Consider the following 27,628-nt stretch of genomic DNA (forward strand, 5'->3'; position numbering starts at 1 on the left):
CGCTGAGCCCGCCCTCGGCCGCGGAGGGCGGCCGGGTGAGCCCCCCGACCCACACGCCTGCAGCGCGACAGGCCCTCACCGCCGGCGGGGCACAGCCCGGCGCGCGACAACCCCAGCAGCGCGCAGGCGCACTCGCCCAACCCACGCGGCGTAAATAGCACCCGGGCTTTTATAGCGGCCCTTCCCGGCAGCCCCCGCGCCCGGCCGCGCCGATTGGCTGTAGGGCGGGCGGGGGCGCGCGCGCGAGCGCGCGGGCCGGAGGCGGGCGGGGCCGGGCGGGGCCGGGCTGAGGGATCGCAGCGCAGCGCAGCGCCGCGCCGCGTCGCGCCGGGCCGGTGAGCGCGCACGCCCCCGCCCCGCCCGTTTCCGTTCGCCGCTGCTCGAGCTCGGGCCTGTGGAGCAGGAAGCGGCGGGAGCGAGACCCAGCGCAGGCCGCAGGTACTGAGGGGGGGCTCTCCGCCGCCTGGGGGGGGGGCGGGGGGGCGGCTCGCCGGCTTTCCCCCCCACACTTTGCGGCACCGCCGTCGCTGCCGCCGCCGGGTGGGGCCCGCCCGCCCCCGCCGGGAGCCCGCGCCGCGGCCTGCGGGCGGGGGCGGACGGGCCCGGCCGAGCCTCTCGCCGCCGCGTCCGGGCGGCATCGCGCGCACAAAAGGGGAGGGCGTGTGCGGCGGCCCGGCCGCCCCTCCGAGAGCCCCCAAGTTTCCGGGGCCGGTAACGGGGCCCTTTCCGGGCGGCGGGAGCGGGGGAGGGGCGGGCGGGCTGGGGCGCGGCCCCGGGGGCTCCCCCGCCGGAGCCGCCCGCGCCTGGCCCGGCCCTCGGCGCCTGGGCCGCAGCGGGGACCCCGCTCCCGCCAGCTCCGCCGCGGGCGGCGCGGAGGCGGCGCTCGCCCCCCTCCCCGCTGCGGGGTGTGACACGAGTGGGCACCGGGCGGTGGGGGTGACCCGGCTGACTGGCAGCTTGTTGTGGTGACGTCACCCAGGCGCGCGGGAGGCGCCGCCACGCCGGAGCGCGGAGTCGGGCGGCGGGGGTGCGCCGGGTCCTCGGGCCGGGCCGCCCCTGCACGCGTGGGTCGCCCGCGAGCCCCCCGCGCCTCCCGCCGGCTGCGCGGGGCCTGGCCGGGGCGCCAGCTCCTGCGGAAATACTTCCCGGATTTTGTTCGCCCCTAAACTTTTAGCGAGGGAAGAGATCGCCTCTCGGAGTGTAACTGCAAACTTCTGGGTTTGTTTTTTGGCTGTAGCCGAAGCCGGTGCAGCCTCAGCGGGCCGCGGGCGAGTGTGTAGCAAAGAGCTCGGTTTGGGTTAAAACACACTGGTAGTGAGATCAGCTTCGTGTGGCCCAACAGCCTTTACCTTAGACTACAAATTACCCGGCTTAAAATTATGCGCTGCCTAAACCTTCCTTGCCATTCCTTCAGGGGCGCGGGGAGCCTCGGGAGGACTTCGGCTGTGTTTGGGTCCAAAAAACCCCAAAACCTAAACCTTGTTACAGAGGTTTACAAAGTTAGTTATTACAGAGACTCAGGACAAAGTATTGTCCCCAGTCAAATGATGCCTTAACTACTTTGATATCCCTTTGAGTCTGTCTCTGCGAGGTGTCTGGAATGGGGGCTTGTTTGTTTTTACTTGCTGCCTCATATCCAGCTTTTGTTTCTCTCTCCCTACAGTTCACCTGTTTGTGGCAGGGAACCCTTCATGAGCGGTGGTTCCCACCCGCTCTTTCTGTATGTGGTGCTGGAATCCGAGAAAGCTAAACCCTAACACCTACCTAGGGAATGTTAGGTTTGTTGTTGCTTTTTTTTTTTCCCCCCAGAGCTTAGACTAGGTAACAATTCTCCTGTCTGTGTGATTTTTAAAACACTGTGCTTCTTCTAAAAGCTAATTTTTATAACCTTCTTTTTCTCTCAGCAATCTCAAAAACTAGTTTTACTTGTCCTAAATGTTGTTTGTGACTCAAAGTATTAGATTCTCCAATGGCTTTATTTTGGGATTTTTTTCTTCTTTTTTTTTTTTTCAGTAGGGAAATATGAAGTCTCTCCCTCCCTGAAAAGATTGTTTGTGAAAATATTTACTTTCCGTTGAAGGCTCTTCTAGTGCATCTGTGTGCCCCTCTCCTGCCCTGTTTTGGCCCTACCCAGGTCTCCAGGCACACAGCACTAGCATTTCCGTTTCAAATGTGCAGACTCTAATTCTGGCTCTGATTTGGACCAAGGTTGCATGTTTAAAAAAAGAAAAATTGCCATTAGCCTTATTTCATTTTAATTAGTTCACTGGAATGCTTAACAGCATATTCAGCATAAATGCTTGACATAAATTAATTTTAATGGGTGATTTGTATCATTTAACACTAGAATATGTGGGGTTTTTTTTAAATAGTTTCTCAAGACATAAATGCACCTTCACACAAGGGGCACAAGAAAGTCAGTCGCAGAGCTAAGCTGAGCAACTCTTGTGTTATCCCTCCTAGTTCACCAAACTCATGCTCTGGCTGAGTGCCACAGCAATTGAGCGCCAGAGGCGGGGAGTTCTCTGAGCCAGGAATTGACAGTAAAAACATCCTAAATGATCTTAACTGCCACCAGGATGTAGGACTAGTGATGGCTCTTCAGATAAGCAAATTCCAGATAAAAACAATTTGGTAGTTTGGAGGGGCTTAGAAATATCATCATCTTTCCTCATTTTTTTTAATGGTAACTCTTGTTTTTACTACTTTTTACACTTCATCTTTTTCTCTCAATGTATTTACATTGCCCTGAACCCTGTTGGCTCTTCTTTACGCCGTTTCTGTGGTCCACTCAGCCCTAGAAATTTCTGACCCTGACTACTACCTTCTCACTAGCCTATGTATCTTCTCATGCAGTCTCTCTGTAACATTTTATTCCCTGCTGCTGTGATATCATTAGGTTCTTTCCAAGTCTCCACTCAGATACTATCTTTTTTACATTTTATACTAAACTCTGATCTGGCTCATGTGTTATTCCACATCCGTTTAAACTCTCATGTACCGCTCTGTTGTCTTACAACTTGTCTTCAAATGCAGTTTAACTAATGTGGAGGAAAAGTTTAATCAGTGAGTTTGAGGAAGTTAGCATGTCAATAAAGGCTAGCCAACATGTCCTTTAAGTCTAAAATTGATCCGTGATGAGACTGTCCTAGTAAACAAGTAATAAGGGTGAAACCCCATAATACGGAACAGTGCTGTGCAAAATAAATGCGCCTAATGGCAGCTTACCTTTATTCCCAGGGATACAGCTGTGCACATGCACACACCTGAATGCACAATGAAAATCCTCTACTCCTTGCATATTGGTGTGATTCCTCTCCTGCAACACTGGACACTGTATAAATAGCCGGGTAGCTAAGTAGAAAGAAGTAGTTGCTTATTACTTTTGGGATCATCTCAGAAATAAGCACAAATATCCCAAAAGAATGTTTCTGGTACGCTGGTTATCGTTCCTTTAAGGCATTTTACGCTACTGTTAGGTGTCCGGGTGCCTTCTAGCCTTGATGTGATCTCTGTTCTCACCTCATTCTGAACTGTGAATAAAAGCTACCAAAAGCATAATAGAGCAGCTCTGATCTGTCCATCCTCTCTTCTGTCCTTTTCCTATCACCATGTTTTCACTTGAGAAGGACATTTGAGACAGTAAAAGAACTAAGATACCCATAGACCACCTTTTAATTAAGATATTTGCCATCCACTGTTGCGTACACACAATTAACAGCCAGTCCTTCCTAAGTGAATCATCTAATCAGAACAAGGTTCGCTATCTTTCTCTGACCAGCCGTCATGACAAAGGTCCCTAGTAGAAGCAACAGATGGAGGGTCACTAATGTACCGAGTAAAATTGGGCAGTACACCCACCACGAATATGAGGTCTTTCTTTCTTCAAGCTCTGACAATTGTGAGGGCTTTGTTTGCTTTTTTTTAATTGTTGTTTTTAATCAGAAATGGGGCTGAATTCAATCTCTTTGTTCAGTTAATTAGCACTGCTTTGCAACAATAAATAGTTCTGTCTCACCTGACCATGTACTGACTGATTGAACTGTCACATTTGGAGCAGATCGCTAGTGTGGATGTGTACAAAGTGATTCCTCCTCCTCATCTTCACAGTTTTAAGGAAGGTGGTCTGTGTGTGTCAGTGGTTTGAAAGAGCTAGCAGCTCTCCAAGTACCAGTTATCTCTGTTTGCATTCTTTGCTAACACTTCATTTTTCTTATATTTTACACCTGGAGGCTCTTTGTTCTTCACCTTCTATCTGCTGTGTTGAAATTGTGTGAGATGAAAAGGCCGTCTTACAGTAGGATCTTGACTTGATACTGACAAAGTGAATTGGCTCATTTTTTTGAACCTCAGTCCAAAAGCTGTTTGGAAAGGCTGGGTTCCATGTAAACCACAGCAGAACTAGGCTTCTGCGTTTGAAATTGAAAATGATGTTGGGAAGATTTTAAATTATACTGTGGAATGTTGACAGATGAGAATGAGCATGCAGTTTGGGATAAAGAAAGTATTAGAAATAAGAATACAGCCTTCAGAAAGTTCAAGTCATGAAGTTGACCAGAAAAGTAAATAAGAACATGAACTCTGGCAAGTCAAATGAAAAATACTAGGACCCGCCAGAAAGACTCTAAGCAACATCATACTAACAGGAAAAAAAAAAAAATTTCTTTTCCAAGTATATCAGAAGCAGGAAAGGTGCTGGACTCTGGAGGGCCAATAGATGGTGAAGAAGTGAAAGAAGTAGCTGATGATGAAGCCATCAGTAGAAAGTTAAATGACTTATGTGTATTCCTGTTTACTGTAGAGGAGTCCAAAGAGGTTCGTATGCCAGAAATTCTCTTTATGGGGAACAGGACTCATTAGAAGACCTGTCTTCTGCTTGAAGTGTCAGCAAAGAGGTTTTTAGAGCAAAGTGATAAATATAGTTACAAAATGCCAAGACCAGATGTTGCTTGCCCAAGGGTTCCAAAGGAAAATCAGGGATGGGATGACTGAATTATTAATTACGCTATGTAACTTCTCACTTAACACCTTGAAGCCAGAGAAATAGAAGATGGCTTACATGGTAGCAGTTCTTAAAAATAGTTCAGCAGGATATCACAGAATTCAATGCCTTTTTAAAAAAATAAATGATAAAAAACCAGTAACCAGATGGACCAACAATTTACGGTGGGAGAAAGTCAGTGTTGCTTTTGCAAAGGAAACGGTACTGCTTAAATCTACTGGAGTTTTTTAGTGACTCGACAAGCACAGAGAAGAGAAGTTTGGGACAAGAGAAGAATTTGGATCTGTGTTACACCTATACTGTTCAGCATATTCATAAACGATCTGATGAGAAAGGTGTTGAGTAGTAAGGGAAGAAAAGACGAGCTGACTAGGAAGAATTGCAGCTTGGCCTTCTGACACCGAATTACAGGCAGTAAAATGTCAAATGAAATTTGTTCCAGATAAATGCAAAGTTGGGGGGGGGAAATAAATCTTAGTTTGTTTATGCTCTGATGGGGTGAAAGTTAATTATTGCCACTTAGGAGGAAGAGCTTGTCACAATTCTGTGAAAATGTGAATTTAATGTTAAACAGCGATTGTATGAATACGTGTGAGGGGCTTTGGGGAAAGGAATCAAGAAGAAAATAGAGGATAGATAGCACCATGGCTCTCAGTTCTTAGCACACTGATTACTGTAGTTTTGCATGAAGGAAGATGGACTTTGAGATACAGTGCAACTGGAAGAGCAAAGAAGAGGCTGAGAAGAATGATCAGGGATAAGGGTGCTTAAAAAGATTTGAACCCTTCAGCTTGGCAAAGGCATGACTGAGCATAGTCTGGTCTTGATAAAAAATGATGGTGCCTCTCTTGCAGTCTGTACTGAGACTGCAGAATCCAGCACCACAGAGTGCTTTGAGTGACAACAATTTACATGGCTTCAGAATCAAACTGATGAAATCACAGAAGAAAATGCTATCAAATGGGCTGTTGAGCCAAAGATTGAAAAAACTAGGAATACCCCAAGCTGGAAACTGAGAAAATACACTTGCAGAGCATTTGCTGCTTCTTTTACTCTGTTTAGTCATCTGAGATACCTGCGTGTGTCAGGCAGGGTGCTGGACTTGACGGGTGTTTGATCTGAACCAATGCAATCTCAACAGATGTCTTGTGGTGGGAGAAGAGGAGGAAACAGGTGAGAGTGTCAGCTATGGGTACAAAAAGGTGGTTGTCTGGAAGAGTTGGTGTTAGTTTCTCTTGTCCATATGTGCTTCTGCTGCCAGCTACGGAGCAGCGGCGGGTGCCTAAAGACAGCGATCTTGCCCAAGCAGAACCTGCCTTGTTCAGCGTGTGGCCACCCCATGTCCTCTTTGACATGCTGGAGGTGTCTGAGCAGAGAGGATACCAAGAAAATAAATGTCACAAATGCACGGTGTTCTGCAGATTGCACACGAGTGGAAATCCACAGATCTACTATAATTACCTCAATATTAAGCCCTAATCTCATTTTGTGCAAAGTAATCTTGGAACTCGGTATTGCATAAGAGAAATGCTCTCCTAAGTCATCGTGCGTACAGATAACAAAGATCTAGTCGGTAGGGGCAAAGTAACAAGAATGTTAAGTGAGGGTGGAAGGACAGCAATGGCAACCACAGGTCCTGAGGACAAAATACTGCTTTCTGCCCCTGTAGCCCCAGCTTTGCTTTCAGCCTTGGAGGGGGACTTGTCATGGTAGAGTAAGTCAGGGGAGAAATGCTGGAATTAGTCTTCCCTGGGTTCTGAAATGGTGTTAATTTACTAATTATATAGAAATAGGGAGGTGAACAGCATAGGGGTGAACTCTGCAAGTAGTTGAGAACAAAGAAAACTTGTAGTAGACCAGGAGGACTTTGCTAAGTTTGGTGTTTGCAAAACAGGATGCACGGTGACAATGTTAACACAGAGAGTTTTGCTTGCACATATTGCTGGTTTAGTTTCTAACATTTTTGGCTTAAACAGGCTTAAAAAAGATGTTTCGGCAGCCTCCTTTTGCAATATTTTTCCCCAATCCAGTGTTGAAAATGCATTAAATAACCTGACTTGGAAAGGAAATGTAGGCATCTGTTTTGTTTGCACTTAAAAAACAATGCAAGAAAGCCCTACAGATGAAATAGGAGAAAAGTAGAAACTGAAAGTAGAAAATACAAAACAGAAGCTCAAAAGCTTGAAAAGTAACTGGGATAAAAAGGGATCTCAGAGAGGAACCTATGACTAAGAAATAATGGATCTAAACAGTTGAAATGTGGTAGAAACAACAAAGCCTTGCTGTGTGCCCTGCTGGGGGGCCTGCCTGCCTTTGCTTTGAACCTGGCTCGTCCCGTGTTCCCTTGTCCGTGTTTTAAAAACTGAATGCTCAGGCCCCAGCTTTTCTCACCGCTGCTTGGGATCTTACAGAAGTGTCTGTAGTTGTTTTCTTCCTTGGTTGCGTCTCTTCCAGATTGTCCTTTTTTCAGTTCTGCCATACTTGTTCTTCATATGGACGCTGTTCTATAGTTTAATCATCTGTGTTCCCTGCTCTGAGTCATTTCCAGTTCCTTTATGCCCTTTTGACATGGGGAGGATCACAACTGCACACAGTGTCAAAAGGTGCAGGCGTGTTTGTGGATTCCTACATCAACTTAATGATTTCTCTTTTGTTCATTTTTTGCTAGTTCTTAATATTGGAATTTTAATTTTTTTTTAGCTCTTCAGAGTGTTGAGCTTGTATTTTAAAGGAGTTAACTATATAACCCTAAAATATTGCTCTTGTGTAGCAGTGATCAGCTCCCAGTCCGTCATTTCATATAGCAAGTTGAATCTGTTTTTTACCTTGTGTATCTCTTCACATATATCTATTTCAGATTTTATTGCTTAGGCACAGACACTGTTAAGGGTCTGAAATTCATCACAGTAAGCCCTTGCCTTTATTACCTGAACATCTTGGCATCATCAGTACATCTTGTTGTATAGCGATTTTTCCTTGCTTTTTCAGGTCATTTTAGAATGTTGAGCTGTGCAGGTTCCACTGGTGGTCTTCTGTGAGAGCTGAGCATTTCTTTTTGTCTGGTTTCCTACCTTTCGCCAAGTTATTTATCCATACACAGGGAACTTCCCTGTAATCAGGTATTTTGATTATCTCTTTAAATTAAAAAAAAAAAAAACTGAATGGTATTGCACACCTAGTCTGACCAGACTTGGTAATTGACACTGCTGTTTTGATATACATCACAGCTCTGAAGATCCCTGGCCTGAGAATGGAGGGGGTTTATAAAATACTTTTTTTCCAGAAAGCTCTTTACATACTGCAGCAGTTTAAGGAGTTTGAAAGAATGCTAATATGCAGTAATATTAAAGAGAAGTAGGACAACCTTAATGATTATAATCCCATCAGACTAAGACATCAATCCCAGGTACAATAATGGAATAAGTAACAAAGCGTTCAGGAAAGAATTAAGGCAATGTCACTCAACCTGGACTGGGGGAAATAGAAACAATTAGTGCTAATTGTTTCAGTTTGGTTCTTAAGTACAGGTGTTCATCTTAGCCTTCGGTTAGCACTTGACAGTAATTGCACATCATTTTTGGTGAGAAACTAAGCCAGTACAAAATCAATATGGTTCATATTAAATTTAGTAGAAGAGGACAGCTTTAAAAGGCAAGTGGAGACTCTAGTGAATCTGTGTCTAGTGAGAACAGGAAGGAGTTAGCTCCTGGGCTGTATTTCTTACCAATCACCTGGAAGAAACACAAAATACCACTAGGAAGAAGTTTGCAGAGGCCAAATAAATGAGGAAGTGACAAATAAAACCTCATCACTAATGCAGAAAATGTAACTAACTGCTGGAGCAAGAAGCATGGTAGGGGATTTTTTGTTATTGCCTATTTTAAAGTCAAGATAGTCCGCACTTGAGTTAATGCAAGGAGTGAAACGCGTACTGGGGAATGACCAAATGGCAGCTTGTTTGCACTTGAAACGCAGCTCAGGGTGTGGTTCTCTGATACAGTGTGAGTGGATATAACAGCACACCCTTGTCAAAACAGGGGCGTCCCTCTGGGCTCTAGCTCATGGGGCCTGTGTTGTGGCAGCCCCAGTGCCTTCGGGGCTGTGATGGATGACATGGGATGGGAAGGTACACGGTGCTGTGCTGCTGGGCTTCCAAGGGCCCTCCTGGCTGAAGTACTTCACCGTGACACCTCTACCACTTTGTTACTCCTTAAGCTAGGAGCAGTCAGCTGATAGATCAGCCAGTTGCTATTGTCAAAGGTGGAAAGGTATTAAAAAAACCAAACAACTCTATGCTAGGATGCTTCAGTCTGGAAAGCCTGTTACATGAGCAGCAGAAAGAGGGTGAGCGAGGTAAGCTGTTTGCTCTCTTTCTATTTCAGAGTTAGGAGGCACTAAAAGAAACTAATAGGGACAATCCTGAATTTGAAGGAAGTGGCTTTACACACAATGTGTAATTAAGCTGTGGGAACTCCCTCCAACAGGATGTTGTGAGTGCTGGAAGTTTACATGGGTTCAAAGGGAGTCTGGACAAGCCCATGGAAGAGAGATCTGTTTGAGGTTACCAAATTCATGGGAACCACATCTGACCCAAGAAGCTCCTGAGCTGAAAATGGTTGGAGGCTGGAGAGCGTGGAGGGGGAAGTTTCTCATTCCTTTTTCCTCTTCTGCTTTTCTATAGGAATCCACTCCTAAGCTGATCCTGAATGCCAGGCGCTGAGGTGGAGAGGCCTAAGTCCCAAGCCAATGTATCAGGTTTTATATGTGTGTAGACCTGTAGTAAAGGACTACACACAGGTCCTACGCAAGGCCTCTGAGTTTGTAGATGTAGGAAATGTAGACAGACATGTAGATGTCTGTGGTGTGTAGATGTAGGAAATGTAAGTTTAGCTGCAGGGACAAGCTGCTCCCCTGGTCAGTGTCCGTGCTGGAGCTGTTTGCAGGACACAGTGCTGGGTGTAGAGGGTTGCACAGGTCATGGCTTGGGTGTTTTAACAAAAGATAGTTTGTGTGTTCCTGGGAGCGTTTGATCGTGCTGAGGCATTGTTCCCGTAAAGCACAGGTGGATGGGCTGTACAGGGAAGGAGAGCAAAGGAAAATGTTTTGCTCTTTCCTGTGGTGGTTAGAAATCAAATTTATCAGAATCCAAAGCAATTTTCTTCTCTGAGAGTCAGATGAATTGTATGTTGTCATACAGGATTTATTCTGAAGAGGAAAGCAAGGGCAAAGGCTGTAATTTGGTAGGATGAATCCAGCTTTGAGACTTCACATGATATCTCAGATTAGACTTACTATCTCCGCATGACACGCAACACGGATCTAGTACTGACTGCCGATTCAGGTTTCCTCAAAAACTTTGCGCTGGCAGGCTTTATGCTGGATGAGGTATCTCCTGCCCTATCGCAGCCATTGTAGAGGCAGCATAAGCAACACACTGTGTGCTTAACTGAAATGCAATGTATGCCCATGCCTATTAAACACCAATTTTGTACTTTTGGATAACTCTTTATGACTGTATAAAATTCATCAGTCATTAAGGGTTCACCGGGGCTGGCACTGAACCAACGTTGTTAAGACCTAACGCAGTTAAGCTGACACTGCTCCCAGTTCTGGTGATGTGGTACAAAGAGGCTTGAGCTGATTATTTGTGGAGTTAGCTGAGACCTGGTGAGGTTTATCAGCTAGGGTTGTAACACAGCTATACTGCTCCCAATTTAAAGCTGGCTCTGGAAATATATAGCTATGTTTGCAAAGCGCTTTTCCCAAACTAGTAAAACTTGCCAGACTTGAGCATGGTTAAGGCAGAGTCTGAATGAACTGCTAGCAGAAACCTGAACGCTCTGCTCACCCTGCCTGAGGACCTTCCTGAAGGACCTATGTCCAGTATTTTAATCCCACTGGATACTATGCTGACTTTCTGTGTCATTTTTTCTATTGTACTTCAATCCTATAATAGAAAATTTCTGTTTCACTGTGGATTACATTTAATGTGCAATGTCAGTAGCCTGCCCTGTGCTTTGCCAGCTTTGAGACTTTTTTCGAGTGTTAAATTTCATATGTAACCCTCAAAAAAACCCCAGCAGATATCTTTTTCTTACCAACTGCTCCCACATAGAACTATAGTTGGAAATAGGTCTATTTTGCAGTACTGTCAAACTGCTTTATGTGCTGGATGCTGTAAGGAATATAAATACAGTTGTTTCCCAAAGGCCTTGTGAGCAACGCTTTAAATAATGTGGCTTAATCAGTTTATGAATGCAAGTGTCCACAGGCAAATTTGCAGAGAATTAAGTAAATTTCAATTATTGAAATAAGCTGTGTTGACTGTCTCCTTTATAGCAGTGACTGCATTCATGTTTTTAGTGTTTGTATTCAAATGGCTTGTAATTGAACTGTATTTCTACCCCAGTGATACTTGATTTCAAGTTGTACATGGTACAAAATGAGCATGATCACTCTGAGCATGGAGTTTGTCTGGCTTTACTTTCAGTGCAGCTGTACAGATGAGTTCTATTCAGGATGTCTTCAGAAATAAAGACAATAAATAAGTGGTCACTTGCAGCATGTTTTGGTGTATATAGTTCTTCCAGAATCTTTTAGGAACCCTGTAGCAGAAGCATGGATTGTATCTAACTCCTTTATGTGATTGAATCACCTTTTTTCTTTTTTTATTTTTTTCTTACTCTTATGGCAGTCCAATGGCTGTTTGCTACCCATTTTGCAACTTCTGTAAGAGGTGAATTGGGGTCATAGTTTCCCTTACTTCACAACTATTGCTATTTAAGAGCATAGCCCATCCTGTATGGGTTATGTGGAAAAAAAAATAGCATGGTAGCACGCATAGGCTTATGTATGCTCAAACGAGCTGATTTAAGGTAGCATGAATAGCATTTCAACAGCAAACTGCAATGTTTCTGACATTTGTTTAGACATACTTTCACTAATGAAAAGTGTAGTTGAGAAAAAAAATTACAAAATATATAGTTGCTGACGTTTTCCACTGGGACTTCAACAGAGGAGAAGATGGAGACGCTTGCCTCCTGGTGGCAGTTAAGCAGCTGGGCGATGTGGGAATCCTGGATTCTGCTCTAGAGGAGGGTGGATTTGAGCGGTTACATCCTTCGGCCAACCTCCTGGCCTGTTTGCCTGCCCCCTCCCCATTCTCTGCTCATGGTCTTTGGACCATTTCCCCCACCCAAATGCTCTGTATTCAATCTCAGTTTCTTCACTGTTTGTATACAGCTGCCCTAAAAGCAGACCTGTTTGCTTTTGGGCTGATCTACTCTCTGCTCCAAACTGTTTTGGTAGTTCTCAGTTTTGATGCCAGACCTTGCTAAACAGCCAGAAGAAAACTGTGGGAAAAGTCTGCTCATCCATGTCCTCTTCATCACTGGAGTCTTTGGGGAAACTCCTTCCTACTCCCCCTCGAACTTGAACAAAAAGTGAGTATATTTTAAGAGTAAATTCAGGTCCTGGTGCAGAGGCAGTTCTCCCCTGTGGTAGGTAGAGGGCAGGGCTTGACTTGTCGGGATGGGGGACACTTGACTAGAGCTTCATCTTCTGGTCCCTCAGCCTTGCTCTTGTTCTTCCTGCTGGCCCAGGGCAGGGCTGACTGAATGAAGGGGGAAATGAAGCAAGTGAGAAGTGTGCCAGGCTGTAACTCGCTCAATGGCAAACTGTTTAAGTGCTGAGTGTGGAGGAGTCAGCAGCAAAGCAGTCTTTATAGAAGATTTCAAAACCCTTGCTTTCCAACCTTTTGGTTTTAAGGACTTCAGCAAGATTAGGTGGGAAAGAATTTAAAGGATGTTTCCCCCTCAGCATCAGAAACATCATTAATGGTCCTGCTGAACTGCCTCTGCTGAGTTCTTGCTAACATATGCAGTAATCCAGATCTTTTTTGACAAAACTGCGCATTATACAAGGGATCTGCCCATATAATACATCAGGCAATATAAAGTTGGTAGTAGCTGATTGGTAGTTGAAATTAAATCTAGTCAGGATACCTATGCGATGGTAAAGAGCTGTTTCTTCCACCTCGTTACTTTCTCCAGGATGAGATCCAGAGCAAGACAGGCAAACCTGGCATGTTTCTTACCAGCTTATCCACCTTCAGAATGTCAACAGCGTGTCCACAGTCCTCACTCACGCTGTGTGGCCTTGGGATTTGCAGCAGAGCAGGCACTGGAAATGTTGTTCCTTGGAAAAATAAAAAGCATGCTGAAGAGAAGAGGGAAATTCCATTGCAGTAAACAATAATACTTGGGGGGAGTACATTTAAAACATGGAAAAAAGTATTTTCCCCATTTCTCATTCTTCTGGAGTATTTTGCTAGATTCTCTTAACAAGTGGGGCTTTATGCTGCATGAGCGTCACTGCACTTAGAAATAGCAGCCTCATGTAACAAGGATATTAGTGTGGCAACTCTCAGCAAACAGGAGCTCCTTGTGTTGTAACCTCCTGTGATGTTAGTGGAATTGAGTAAACGATGTCTAAAGCTCTTGTAATACCTGTGAAAGGCACTGGCCTAGGTTGAGGAAATGTCATAATTGAATCTCTTCCATTAAGATGAGTCACTTGAGTCATGTTGTGAGAGTTTCCACTTTGAATCTAGCAGACTAGCTGGTTTTAAGAATCCTGTAATGCAAAGGTGGGAGGAGTGGTTCATTTAGGAGCAGGAAAAATTGCAGATTTGTCGTTTTGCTGCAGAAGATGGCACAGATTCCCCTGGAAGATCACTGCAGCCATTCTGTTACACTAATTGGGATAGAACGTTTCTTGCTCAATGTTATGTGTGCATCGTCAGTGATGCTGTTCTGGCAGCTTTCTGGATTTATTGGTCTCTCCCCACTCTATGCATTGCGTAAAAGGAGGAATGTGTAGTACTTGTGTTCAGTTACAGTGAGGTAGTGGTAGCTTGGATTTGGTCTATTTGTAATATCCTCTTAGGTAGTTCATATAGGTTTTTTACCTATAAATGTAGACACATACTGGTGACAGGCTGTACTGCAGCAAATACTAACTTGCATGTAACATAAGTGCCATACATCTTAAATAAAACTTTTTAGGCTAGCAAACTGCCTTTTGATTCCTATCAAAACATACTCCTGGTCCAAATTTGATGTATTTCCAGGCTTCAGAATACTTGAAACCAGAGCATGTCAAAATGCAGCAGAAGGACCCAACTGCTGTGAATGCTGTTAGTGTTGTCCTTGTGATATGCGCCACAAAGATCTAGCTCCATTCTGAGCAATCAGTTTTTTCTCTATTGTACTACGGAGATGTTGCTCTTCTGAGTATTTGCCAGACCTGACAATCCCTTACAGCTACCCACTGGATAGGAACGTATTTATTTTATCTAAAAATAATTAGCTAGAAGGTGCTGATCTCTACACTAAATCCTCTAAATTAGGAAATTATTATTGTAAATGTGCTTACTGCATGAATTACGGGATGCTGTTGCCGTGGCCAGCTACCTGCTTAAATTTGAAGAATAAATTAAGGGGGGTTTGGACATGTAGCACCACTAGAACAATTTCCATATGCGTGGAGACCTTCAGCAATACAGACAACATGAATCTGTCATGAGAAGAAAGCTGGGTGCAGGCCCAGCAGTGCTGTTCCATCTTTGAACATCCACATGTTGAATAGACATGAAGTATATTGTTCTGGCAGCAAGTAAGGGTTCAACCTCACCAGTAGAGAAGAAACTTCAAGTACCATAAAGCTGTAAAGTTCGTAACCACTAATGTCAGGAAGAAACAAGCGGTTGTGATGTGTTTGGTGACTTCCTTCCAAGGTTGATGGAGGGGTCTATCCAGTGATCAGACCTGACATCCTGAGGCATCTCTGTTTACCCAGCATTTATAATCTGAGCTGTTTCTGAAAATTTGTTGGGGTCCATAAACAAACTAGCCTCAGCCTGTGCTGCATGTCCAGGGGAACGCTTGAGGTAAGCAAATCAAAAGCAACTCCTAGGGCTTTGGAGGCAAGTGAAAGCTTCAAAGATATAAGTGGTAATCTTTGCATCCTGAACTGAGCTTTAAACAACACTTTTGTTCCAAGGACATTATGCAGAGGGAATTCTTCTGTGGTAATGCTCTGGAGGGTGAAACTAAAGTAAAAAACATGACGATACCATAGGTCACCAAGAAAAGATAAGGTGGTTGAGGCTTTTTGTGAGCATCTTGGCAGGATCCTCTAGAAGTTGGTGATGAGGAAATTTTAGTTACCTGGATGTTTGATGTACTAGATGGAAGGAACTGTTCAGCAGGTTTGAGATCTCCTGGTGACTGTCCTGCACATAAAAGACTGTGAGCAGGGGAGAGTCTCACGGGGTGGATCCCAAGCAGTGGGAAGGAGGTGGTTGAGCATACACTGCTGAAGGGCGTGTTGATTGACAGAGTGGTCTTCCACTTTTGTGTCCAAATAATGTCAACAGATCTCAGGAAAGATTCAGGCAGGGAGAGTTTTGTGATAGGGTTTTCTCAGGAGAGAGACATTGAGATCAAATAAAACTCTTGAAATAATTTTATGTGTGTATATATATAATTTTCAAGCTGTTTTTTTAGGGAAGGGTTTATAGAAGGCACTACATTAAATGATGATTTTTTTTACAGAATTGCAGTTTTCTTGTAGACCTTAGACATAAGTATGTAGAAGGCCAAAGCATAAAATGAGATTCAACTGGCAAGGAACACTTAAAAAAATAATCTAGAGTGACGGAAGTATTTAAAGGAAGATAAAGGAAGAGTTGATCTGATAATCCACAGAAAAAGACAGTTATCCATAGGTGATACCAAAAAGGTCACCTACCCTAGGTGCTATTGCAGGTAACACAAGTGATCAAGGGCCAGAGCCCCAGCTGCTAGCACAGAAGGGAGGAGGGAGGATACCGAGGAAGGACAGGTTATCCCATTCCGTCATCCACCTACTTTGTCTCCAGTGTGGTTTCATCAATGACCTAAATAATTATCTGGGAATCATGATTATTAAACTTGCGTCTGAGAAAGGCTATGATTAAGTTGGAGGACAGAACTAGAACAGGGAGGTAGAATAAAACATCAGTCAGAGGAAGGATAAATAAAAGCATGACAGTAGAACATTCAGCTGTGTGAATAGAGAGCAACTTACTATGGAGCAGTCCTAATGAAGATGATCTGGGAGTTATTATGAATTAAAAGCTGAATGTATCAACGATGTTGTCTTCTGGTGAGAAAAAGAAGGCATATACTTCCAGTAAGGTGTTTAAGCAACAGTATATCCTGGAAGATCAATAAAATAATCCTTCAGCTCTAGTTAATGTTGGTAAAGCCCTAGGTGAAATACTGAGTTCAGCTTTTGGGCTCCATGCTTTGGTAAATTTGTGCCAATTGGACTGTGCCCAGAAGGGAGCAACAGGGAAGTCTAGGAAATATGATTTACAGAGAAGGCTTGCATAAACTGGAATTGTTTTGCCTGAAGAGAAAACTAAATGAAGGCATGTATTCTCAACTGCACTAGGGAAAGGGAATAATCTGTTCTCCTATGCCCATGACAAATAGGATAAGCAGTAGCAGGCTTACATGACATCAAAGAAGGCTGAGGATACACACTGGGGAAAATTTTCTCATAGTAAATATTGAGGAGCACAGGAGTAGATGGCTTCACCTTTTGTAGGACTCAGCATTGCAGTTTTTAAGGGCAGATTAGACAAAGCTGACAGTAGGTAGAACTTGTAAGTAGTTGATCTTGACTTGGTACAGAGGACAGGTGATTTCCAGTTCTGTAAAAACCAAATATTACCATTGCTAGAAAGCATTCAAAACGATCTAAATCCACTGAAAGAGATCACGTTAAGCCTTCCACAAATGTAAAAATAACCCCAAATCCTTAAGGTAAATAACTTGAATGTATGTACATATATATTCACAAGGTGAAAGAAGCTCATTTTAGAGATAGATTTGGATTACTTGAGCAGTTGTGTCTGACAAAGCTGTGTTCTACAAGTCCTTGAGCCTTTGCTGCTTGATGGGCTGAAATGGTCCTTCTCTGTTTGCACCTGGGGCAGTTCAGAATCTCTGCAATATCCACTGCTTCTACATCACCTAATAGTACTAAAGTTTGCTTTCAGATGGTTAGTTTTACCTTTTTACTTAGTTTTGTAAGACAAGAGAAGAGGCAGAAAGGAGAAAACATTTTTGCTATGTCTCTTAATTCTCTTCTGTGCTTCTTCAGGCCCTTCTCCCCTCACCAGCAGCCCTAGTCATCCTCATATAGCTTTGTACTGGGATTGTCATGGCAAAAATTAACTCACAAGGGTGCTCCCTCTGGTGTTTTGGTCATGCAGTGGTAGGTATTATGGTGGTGTTGCTGTTTGCTCCATTTCCAGGAAGCTTCACGGGATGACTAAGCGGCTCCCCTGGAGTGCCTTCATGTTACGGAGAAGAAAGTAGTTATGGGTCTGTCCCCATTCCAGCCCCTGGTAGCCAGGTCCCTCCCTAAATCTCTGGCTTGTTCTTGCAATGGTCACAAACAAATGCCTAGGGAAAAGAAAGAAGAGGGCAGGCACATATATAGTGTTTCCCAAAGTACTCTCAGCCTCAAAGTACTTTTACTGTGGGGATTTTCTAAGGCAGATGCAGTTTCTGCATTCTTTAACTTGCCCAGGAAGCTTCTTACACGTACTTGCCCAGTCTCCTTTAGGCCTGTATGAATTTCTTGTGTCCATAACATCCTCTTGTTGGAGTTCCCAAGGCCCATTGCCTTCTGGTGGGCTTGAATCCTTTTCTACTATCTTTGTATCACTCCCCTTGCATTCATTTTTGGGAAGTGATGAGGAACAATCACTCCCTATTCATACTATTTGGGCCACTTGTGACTTTGTAGAAATTTGCTTATGGAACACAATCACCTCCTTCAGACCCACCCTGACTGTAGGCTTTCGTTAAACCTTTTCAAGCTTTCATAACGTTTGAGGCCAAAGTTGCATGTGAGCAAGCCATGGATTTGTACGGTCCTGGTACAAATCAATCCACTGAACAGCAGAGATCTGTGTGTGGCACCATGGTGGAGTCTCCCTCTGTGTCCCCCTTTACTTAATGTAAGCTGATAGGAGGCAAAATATCCTGACAACAGCAGTGTCCAGGAAAGTGGATTGAGGAGTAGGATCTGTACTTCCAAAATCCTTTGCAGTGTGGTGGTCGTAATTCGAGGAACAGGCTGGTTACCTTGAGATCCTTCTGTTGGTGCTCTGATGTGGCAGCAGAGTGCTCCTCAGTCCAGCTGACCTGCACAACGCTTCTGGCACTTTGTAGTTAAGGCAACTCAGCGTGACAAGAAAACATTACTGCCCTTGAATTGAAGCATCTCTTATTCAGTTACCTAAACGACACTTTTCAGAAGGTGCTCTAGAACGGTGCTGCTTGCTTGCTCGCTCTCTCTGGACGTTCCTATCTCAAACTTTGGAATAAGTCAAGGAATGCTAAACCAGGCTGATCTCCTCTCCTTTCTATTATTTTTGCACCCAGTGGTCACCAGTGTGTTGACAAATCCTGGGGAAAGGTTTTCTCAGAAGGATGGGAATTAGAACTCGCGTAATTCCAAATACCTGTCTGTGTTTCTAATGGGCATGTAGACCCAATTTAAAAGTTCTTATTAATTGGAAACTTAGTGGTTGTTAATTATTAGCATCTCAGTTAAAAGCTGCAGCAGAAGAATTAATACATTGTTTTATTTTTCAGCTATGGCAGCCATTCGAAAAAAGCTGGTTATAGTGGGTGATGGTGCCTGTGGAAAGACCTGTCTGCTGATTGTATTTAGCAAAGACCAGTTCCCTGAAGTGTATGTTCCCACCGTCTTTGAAAATTATGTAGCAGATATTGAAGTGGATGGAAAGCAGGTATGTCTATGCTTCTGTAATGGTCAAAATGAACTTTCATTTATTCCAAATAACATGGAGATCTCTACACTTCTTTAGTAAGTGGTTAGTACGCATGTTTAGTGCCTATGTTGTAAATATATTTTTAAATCTTAAGTGTGTTCCTGTGGAAAAAATACTGTCCTTGCTAGAACCTGCTCATATCCAATGTCTGTTTAAAAACCTATTCCTAACCTTACACAAGTTGAGAATCTAAAAACCGTATAGTTATTCCAAGTAAAATGTTGCGGTAGGTGGAAGGGGTTGGAGCAATTCAAAGACGTGCCAACATGCTGAGGACACTGGGCTGCTAGCCTTTGGAATTGCGTAGTGGAATCCCTGTTTTGACAGGGACCTGGTATTGTGATTAACAAAGAATAGTTCCTGGAGAGAGTCTTTTTTCACACCCACTCCTGGCAACGTGCAGGATCCTTTTCAGAACAGATGAATGGCAGGCTTCAAAGGGATTTGATTTTTGTAGTGTACATCAGCATCATCTGTCCTACTTGTCTGAAGAAATGCAATTCTTAGCAGCCAAGCATACCCACAGCTCACTGACCTTCATGTTTAGCTTGTACTTCAGTAAATTAATCATTAAAATATTTTGGTTTCATTTTAAATATTTTGAAAATTAGTTTTCACCTATGTGACCTCTGAGGCTTTTTGCTTGCCAAACACAAGGTAGTGTGTAGTGTGTAAAATTGTCACTTTCCAGGATACTTTGCAAGCACACAAAGCAGAAACTTTGCACCTTGAAAGCCCAACTATTTTCAAAACCTTTTAGGCAGCCATGGTGTATGTCTGTTTTGTTACTGTAACCACACAGAGCTGACCTCAGTGCCATGGGTCCTCATGTCAAGCATGTGGCAGGTTTTGATGCTGACAGTGCTGAGCTTCCCTGTCTCGCCCCTTGCTGCAACATGTGCCTTTGCTCCAGGTTCAGGTACAGTCAGAACATCTTTCAGTCAGTTTTGGTTCAGATACAGTGACAGATTCATTGAAACTGCTTCATTTCGGTCTTGATTTGAGCAGAAACGTTTTGAGCTAGTTTTGGGCTTTATGTTAAATCTTATTTCCTAATGTTACAGGCATGGTTCATTTGTAGTTTTAGTCATGATAGTTCATGCTATTTGAGTCTAAAAAGAGCTTTTCTGCCCCATGATATGAATGGGTAAAAAAAAATTCACTTTTAGACTAATATTAGAACATGTTTCCCCCCAGGTGACGGTTTCTGCAGTTTATATATTGTATCTTAGACTCTAAGGACTATTGTTTAAAATATGTATGATACTGATTTCTCTCTCTTATCACCTAGTCAAACTTCTCATTCCCTTCTGCCTGAATCTCTGCATCTCTAAATAGGTTGAACAGAGTCGTGCCCTATCAGCTGTATGCAGCCAGTAGCTGAATAAAAATTTCATAAGCAGCTTGAGGAGTGCATTTTCTGTTGTGGAAATGTCACTGGATTTTTTGTAACTAGATGACATACTTCATATAAGCACTTTGTCTTCTGATAACTTGATTACAGAAGTTTGTAGGAGAGCAGTGCTTAATACTGTTCAGTTTGACAGCCGCTTACATCTATCTTCCTAGAAGAGCATTACCAGAAATGTTCAGAAGCCATGTGAAGACAAAACAGCAATGGTACGAGATGTGGTTTTTTTAGGTAGAGCAAAGGAGCTGATCTCAGTGTCATGTGAAGGAACCCTCAACAGACATCTCTGTAAAAAATACGAATATTTGCCACAAAATTCACATTTGTAAATGCAAATGCAGAGGTGACTCTGAGAGGAATATTTCTGACTGAAATACAGAAGAATTTTTTTGTATATGCATGCAGTTAAGGCTTTGTATCTTCACGATTTAACTAGCTGCACTGCATGTTCAAGCTCACGTTTGGGTTCCAGTTCTGCCCATCTGTCTTTATGAGCTGCTGTGGACTTTTTCCCCCCGTAATTTTTGAATGTAAGAGCTTAAACAAGAAGGAGCCCACTCCATTGCAAAGGCAGATGAATCAGAGAATCTCAAGCAAGAGTATACCTTGAGCTTGATTCTAGTTTTTAAATTTCCTAGTTCAAACATTGGCTATTCCTTCTACAGTTATAAACAAATGCTATTGGGATGTTGTCCCCTAGCTCCACCATAAGTAGAAATATTGAGAACATTAGCTACTTTACTCAGTTCTTGGTAAAAAGAAGCTTTACACACAATCAGCTATATTTCAAAGCAAATTGCAAGAGTGAATTTCTGCTGTGATGGAATTTTAATGAATTTGTGCACAAGTACAATCTTCACATTTCTTAGTCACTACAGGTTCCAGCTGTAAATGTATTGAAAATGTGCATAATCCTAAAAGCATTTAGGATATACTTAGAGTCCACTTTCACTGAAAACTGGTATTTCTGGGACGCTTATCAGAGAGATTCCCAGCCCTTTGGAGCAGATTCCCTTCGATTCTTCTGTCTCGCTTTTCTGGGTAGCTTTTACGTCTCTTCAGACAATCGACACTGGCCATGGATATAAACAAAAGTCTCATAAGAGGCACTAAATTGAATTTTGGAGTTATGGAATGTAAAATTTCTCATAGCTTTCCTGTCAAAGCAGTTTTTCTTGTAGTCGTCTCCTTTTGAGTGGTGTTAACTGAAATGTTCTATCCAATTCTCCTTAGTTACTAGCTTCTGAATCACAACTTCCCTGGTGACCTGGCTAACTGCCTTGATCTTTCTTTTGCAGGTTGAGTTGGCTTTGTGGGATACAGCAGGACAAGAAGACTATGATCGACTTAGACCGCTTTCTTATCCGGATACTGATGTTATACTTATGTGTTTTTCAATTGATAGTCCTGATAGTTTAGGTAAGTAGATCACTAATTGAATCAGAACTATGCCTCTGTGCTGCTGTATTCCCCTTGGAAATTGTGCTGTAAAATATATTTTCGTGTGCTGTAATGATTGAGAGCATTCCTAGTTTCAAAATTCATACTGGTTTGAATGTAGAGTTTTCAGACGTTAAGGTCTTAAAGGAACCTGTATTCTTCAACAATGGTGAGTGGCATTTTGTAAGCCTCAGCAGCACGCTGTATTTACGCAGGGCTCTGCTGCATAATTTGAGCAACGCTTAGCAGGGAGGCAGCTCCCTGGCCTAGATGAGCACCCCCAACGCAGCAACGTTGTCTGGTGGGCCAAGGCAGTGTGCTGGTGTGCTTGTCCCTTGGGAGGTGCTGCCGCGGTGACCCCAAGCAAGCAGGATGGTTGTAGCTGCAACTTTGCTGTGTCTGGGAGCCCTGTGAGTGCATAAGGTGTCCACTGAGTGGCATGGCCTGCCCAAGGTTTGGTTTTATTTTACTTTTTTTTTAATTTCTCCTTGAAAATTGCAGGTTCTTATACACTCGAGACCACACTATATCCAGGAAAATAGAGTAACTTCCTTTCTATGTAAATGTGAAAGCTAGCTTTCACTAGCTTGTTCATCCCTTCCACCATCCTCACCCCCTCCTTTTATTCAAGAGAGATCAGCTTGAAACATTCTGAGTTATTAATCCCAAATAGCCTGGGGTTTTTTGCTCTCTGCTTGGTGGGTGAAAAACATGAGCTAGAACCACACTGGAGGGGGGCTTGCACTGAGAGGGCTGTCGCTCTCTCACTGGTGGAAATGATCAGAGGCTGGAGATTTATACTCTCCTAGTCTGCTTTCCTGTGACTGACATCTGCTTGTGATGGAGAAAAGAGAAGAGAGTTGCCTGACTTATGATTTCTGAGCTCCAAAAACATACGTTTCAAAAATCTGCGTATTAGATAGGCACCTCTTCTGTGTGGAGTCCAAGACTGAAATCTTCACTGGTCAGTTTATAAATCTGATGTGTAGGTATCGATCTTACAAAGACATTTTTGAAGAGGGTAAGGTGCAGGAGGTAGAGATACTCTTATTTCTAAGACTCAATGTCTCTAGAACTTTGATTTCTGTCCTTTTAAAATGGTAATTACTCCATCCATCCAGTGTAGTCTCCTAAACAAATTCATTGTGGTAGCACTTTCTAAAACAAGTGAATTTCTGTAAAAATTCCCTTATCTACTCTCACCAGTGGGATTTGTTCACCAGTGGCTATTTGCGCAGTTTCTTATTAGAATGCAGATAATGTTAAGGTAGGTCTTTAGGCATATCGATTCTGTGTGTGTGTATGTGTGTGTGTGTAGGACCAGCTGTACTCTGAAAAGAACCTTCTGTACAGTGACTGACTGGTACTTGTTTCTAACTGATCAAAATTATGTCCATGCACTGGGCAGCGCCTAGCCAGGAAAAGTGAGAGACCCTTCTGCTTTGTCTATTAATGATAGGTGTCAAATTATTTTAACTGGTGCTCATAAATGGGATACTAGTTCTCCCTTAAATGTATTAAACCACTGAATCCTTTGGAGTTTTCTACTGCCAGGGTGATCACAATCACTGTAAGCTGTCCTTAGAGAGGCTTTTTTACTACACCTCTGATCTATCTTATGGTTGAACCCTGCCTTCCCAGAGTTGTGTCTTAGGAAGAAACAAGAATGAGACAAAAAGCATCCAGGAAACACAGAAACGCAGTTAATGGAAGGATTAGTCCTGAATGCAGCTACCACAATGGTTGAAAAATACCATTCCTGCCACAGTTCACAGAAGGTTTGAGTAAATGAGCAAACAAAATATTCCTTAAGATGTTACAGTGGTGTTAGGAGCCTGACTGGGGTAATGTTTGATAGCTGCTGAGTCTCATTTCTTGCCTTGCCTCCAAAGGGTAGCAGCCGTTGAACGGGCAGTTGGGTGTGAAAGTGTCCTTTTAGAAAAATCAATGCTAGCTTGATATCTGGGAAATCCTGATCTCTCTCTTCATCACTTCCACTTGATCCTGTGTTTAGAGACATCTTTAATTGTCTTAGTCTCCCTCCAAAACTTTTTGAGGTTTAGTTGGCAGCGGTGCTGTGGACATGCCTGTTGCGGCTGTAAACAGCTACGTACAAGGTTTGAGCTGTGCTCACTTCTACTGCACGTGCTACTGCCCTGGCAGCTGGAGAGCTAACAGACCTCACCTCCCTGGAAACAAGATGGGTTACTGAACCCTGGAGGCAGGGGAAGGAGAGGGGTTTGATTAAGTCAAGTCTGATCTTCGCTATTTTTTTCTCCCTCTCCTCCCTTCCTGCGCGCCAGTATCAGGGCGCCTGTGTCCCTGGGAGCAGTGGAGGGTGCAGTGAACTGACAGACAGTTCTTCAGGTGTGCAGTGTCTAGAGACCGGCACCCCCAGAGCACTCCAGGTGCAGCTGCAGAATTGCTGTTTTGGCTGTAGTGCAAAAACTGGCTTCAAAATGCTTGTCTAAGTTGTTCTTTCAAGCAAGAAAACAATGCCATCATAGTTAGTGTCTCTTCAAAAGCCGAATAGAATTTTGTGAAGATAAAAAGTGGTTATGTAGCCTGCAGGTACATCCACTGGTGAATCTCAGATGTCTGAGAGCTTGTGAAAGCAAAGCTGAACGTTTTGGGCTGTTCAGCACTTCCTGCTATGTAGAATTTATCAAGGTTTTGCTTTCAAAAGCCCTTAAGTCTTCCATTTGCAGCTCCATTTTAAAAAAAAAAGTCACGTAGGGAAGTTATGTTAGGAGGAAAAAGTTTCTTGTATATGAACGCAAATTCATTTGCTGCAGATAGGAGAAATGGCAAATCTGCAAATTACTTACACAAAGTCTTTGTTTCCGTGCATTTGTAATTAGTGTATAGAACAACATTTCTGCTACAGTTAATGGGAGAGTTCGGAGTAGTTGTTTGATGTTGCTTTTTATAAGGAAGAAGTGATGTAAAAATTTAGCTTCAGGGCTGTGCCCATCTTTAGCTTCTGGAGATAAATAAAATGTTTCTCTTGAAGCAAAATATTCCATAGTGCTCTACTTCAGAATTCTGCACGCTGTTCTTTGAAGTACCTTATGCTAACCCTTGTCAAGTAGCTACTGAGAAATGTAGAGAAAGCAAGAGTTTAGGTGTTCCTCAGCCTTAAAATTACCATAGACAGGCTTGTCTTTTTTGGTAATACCAGAACAGGTCTATTTGCTTCCCAAATTAAGAGTAGAAAAAAGGGCATCAGTTTGGATTAGCAAGCTAAAACCACTCAGGCAGCAGGTAAAGACTTGAAAAAAAAACTCCCCAGAAGTGGGTTTTAATAGTCATACTTCTATTTATTTTTTTCAGAAAACATCCCAGAGAAGTGGACCCCAGAGGTGAAGCATTTCTGCCCCAACGTGCCTATCATCTTGGTAGGAAACAAGAAGGACCTGAGGAATGACGAGCACACAAGACGAGAGCTGGCCAAAATGAAGCAGGCAGGTTCCTTTTTGATAGTCTTACGATAAATGAAGAAAGTGTGTAGTGGTTGTACCAAAAGCATTAAATAGGCATCTGCAGCTTGCTGCCAGCTTCCTATGGGCTGCATAATGAATGCTTATCCATGACAGAAACCAGAAAGTATATATTACCTTTAATTGAGTGTTTCTTTTTTCATATTTGGAGATTTAATTTTTAGAAAAAGGCATTCTCAACAATGAAAATGGCTATATTGGGTTACTAACAGTCAGCTGCTCTCCCTGCTAGAGAGCTGGATCGCTAAGGTAGAAAGGAATTAATTAAGAGACATCAACACATGAAGTGCATGCACACTCAAGTTGTTCTTTATTTTATATATTCAGGATGTGAAAGGAAAGAGTTTTATTGGTAGGTGTTTTGAGGTGATAACCACAGGTGCTGCAGCTCATTCTTGAGCCTACCACTAGGTTTCATTTTCAGATTGAGTCTGAAACCCCCAGCTTGGGTATGGGACTGCAGATACTCTGCTCTGTCCTGGAATTTTTGCTCGTGTTGCATAATATTTGTTTTTATACAAAGACTGAGGCATTAATTTTGGGATTTGTTCATAGGCTTTTGTTGCATAAATGTTTCTTCCGAAATAAGCAATCTTCTGCTCAAGTTTTAAAGGGTCTTGCGGCTTTCAAGTTCAGAGGTGTTAGAAAACCAATCGTGTCCTCAAGTGTTGGCGCAGAATGCAAATACACACCCCGCCTGTGTAATCCAGGCTGAGATGCATCCTGCATCTTGAAAAAATAAGCAAATTTTATTTTAAATCTGCCTTTATTATTTAAAGGATCACTCTCAGGGGAGCAGTTAATTATTAACTAACCAGTTATTTATGTGCATTTAATCCAGAAATTCCTTTGCCTTTGTTGGGAAGCTGGGTGGGAAAGGGAGGACTGGTACGTGTCGGTGTGGGTTTGGATTGTTCTTACCTGTTGCTTCTGTGCTGTTTCAGGAGCCTGTCAAACCCGAAGAAGGAAGAGATATGGCAAACCGCATTGGTGCATTTGGGTATATGGAGTGTTCGGCAAAGACCAAAGACGGTGTGAGGGAGGTTTTTGAAATGGCCACTAGAGCTGCTTTGCAAGCCCGGCGTGGCAAGAAAAAGTCCGGGTGCCTTCTCTTATAAAGTGTGGCCAGAGGAAGATGGCCAAAGCAGCACCCTGCACTTGAGTAATTTTGAAGTGCTGTTTATTAATCTTAGTGTATGATTACTGGCCTTTTTCATTATCTATAATTTACTTAAGAGATTTAAAAATCGAGTCATCTTGCTACCAGTATTTAGAAGCCAACCATGATTTTTATAACAATCTGCATCAAATTCATCTGTGCACCCAAGGTTAACCTCAACATTCCTCTAACAAACCTTTTCTGCACTCACAGGATATGCCAGGCGCTAATTGAAGACAATTCTCTATCTTCTTTCTTCTCTCTAGAAAGAGAAAAAGCTATCAACACAGAGGATTGGTCTGTAACTACTTTATAACTAACGCCCTATTCTAATTGAGTACAACAGTTATATGGCTGTATGTGGAATCAAGTGTAGCTTCAGTGCTATCACATTTAGGAAGATCTGATTTTCATGGCTCAGTGTGTAAAACATTAGTTTGAAAATGTGATCACTCTGAAATGACCAAGTCCCATTCAGCTAAGGAAGAGTGAGGGTTCTGTGGTTTCATGTTAGTTACCTTTTAGTTACTGTGTAATTAGTGCCAGTTTAAATGTATGTTACCAAAAATAAATCTATTTACCCCAGCTTAGATGTAGTATTTTTTGTATAATTGGATTTCCTAATACTGTTACTTGTAACCTCTGCGTTAAGGTGTTCTGGGTTTTTTAAGAAACTGTATTTGAAAATAAAGTCCGATGGAAAGCAGCTGATCCTCTTCCCCTGTTCATTTGTAAGAGTCTGACCCATTTGAATGATTTGAGTGGTCTGCACACCCAGGAGGAATTTTTTCCATGACGTGCCGTAGGGATGAGAAAAGACAGCCTGCTCACACTCAAAGCTTCTGAACTGTTCAGTTGCCTTAAGTTCATTGCTGGACCCAGTTTCAAAACTAAAAAGAAAAAAAAGAAACTTTTTGTGTAAGTTTGGTTACCATGTAGTGATCAGACTCCTAACCTGTGAACTTCTTGCTGTTCTGCAGCCAACTAAACTCTTTCTGTATTTTCATTTTTCCAACAACTAATAGAATAAAGGCAGTTTTCTAAGCTCCCTGTATCCTGGTGTCTGTATTCCTCACTCTGGGGTTTTGGCCCAGCGTCTGACAGCCTAAATCAGAAATGCCATTTTTTGATACAGCTGTGATAGCATTTGCTGAGCAGTTGCAAGTGCTTTAATATTTATTTTTGTCTCCCAGCAAAT

The 27,628-nt window shown here is 43.0% G+C and overlaps 1 protein-coding gene across 2 annotated transcripts; it reads left to right on the plus strand.

Annotated features, from left to right (window-relative positions):
- Positions 1-350: 350 nt before the first annotated feature.
- RHOA (ras homolog family member A) lies at positions 351-27,136 on the plus strand. Of its 2 annotated transcripts, none has more exons than XM_059823302.1 (5): positions 351-438; positions 18,721-18,878; positions 21,630-21,750; positions 25,105-25,235; positions 26,216-27,136. In XM_059823302.1, the coding sequence occupies exons 2-5, from the start codon at positions 18,723-18,725 to the stop codon at positions 26,387-26,389; spliced, it is 582 nt and encodes a 193-aa protein (XP_059679285.1). In that variant the 5' UTR covers positions 351-438; positions 18,721-18,722; the 3' UTR covers positions 26,390-27,136. The 2 variants fall into 2 exon arrangements, with proteins under 2 accessions (XP_059679285.1, XP_059679286.1); XM_059823303.1 differs by lacking the exon at positions 351-438 and adding an exon at positions 12,425-12,444.
- The last annotated feature ends 492 nt before the right edge of the window (positions 27,137-27,628 follow it).

The sequence above is a fragment of the Gavia stellata genome, chromosome 12 (genome assembly GCF_030936135.1).
Source record: "Gavia stellata isolate bGavSte3 chromosome 12, bGavSte3.hap2, whole genome shotgun sequence".
Lineage (NCBI taxonomy): Eukaryota > Metazoa > Chordata > Aves > Gaviiformes > Gaviidae > Gavia > Gavia stellata.

Excerpts from the sequence above, each read along its gene's own strand:
- RHOA (XM_059823302.1), top strand. The coding sequence starts at position 18,723 with ATGGCAGCCATTCGAAAAAAGCTGGTTATAGTGGGTGATGGTGCCTGT. Across the intron at positions 18,879-21,629 it reads TTGAAGTGGATGGAAAGCAG|GTTGAGTTGGCTTTGTGGGA; the intron begins GTATGTCTATGC and ends TTTCTTTTGCAG. Across the intron at positions 25,236-26,215 it reads AGCTGGCCAAAATGAAGCAG|GAGCCTGTCAAACCCGAAGA; the intron begins GCAGGTTCCTTT and ends GTGCTGTTTCAG.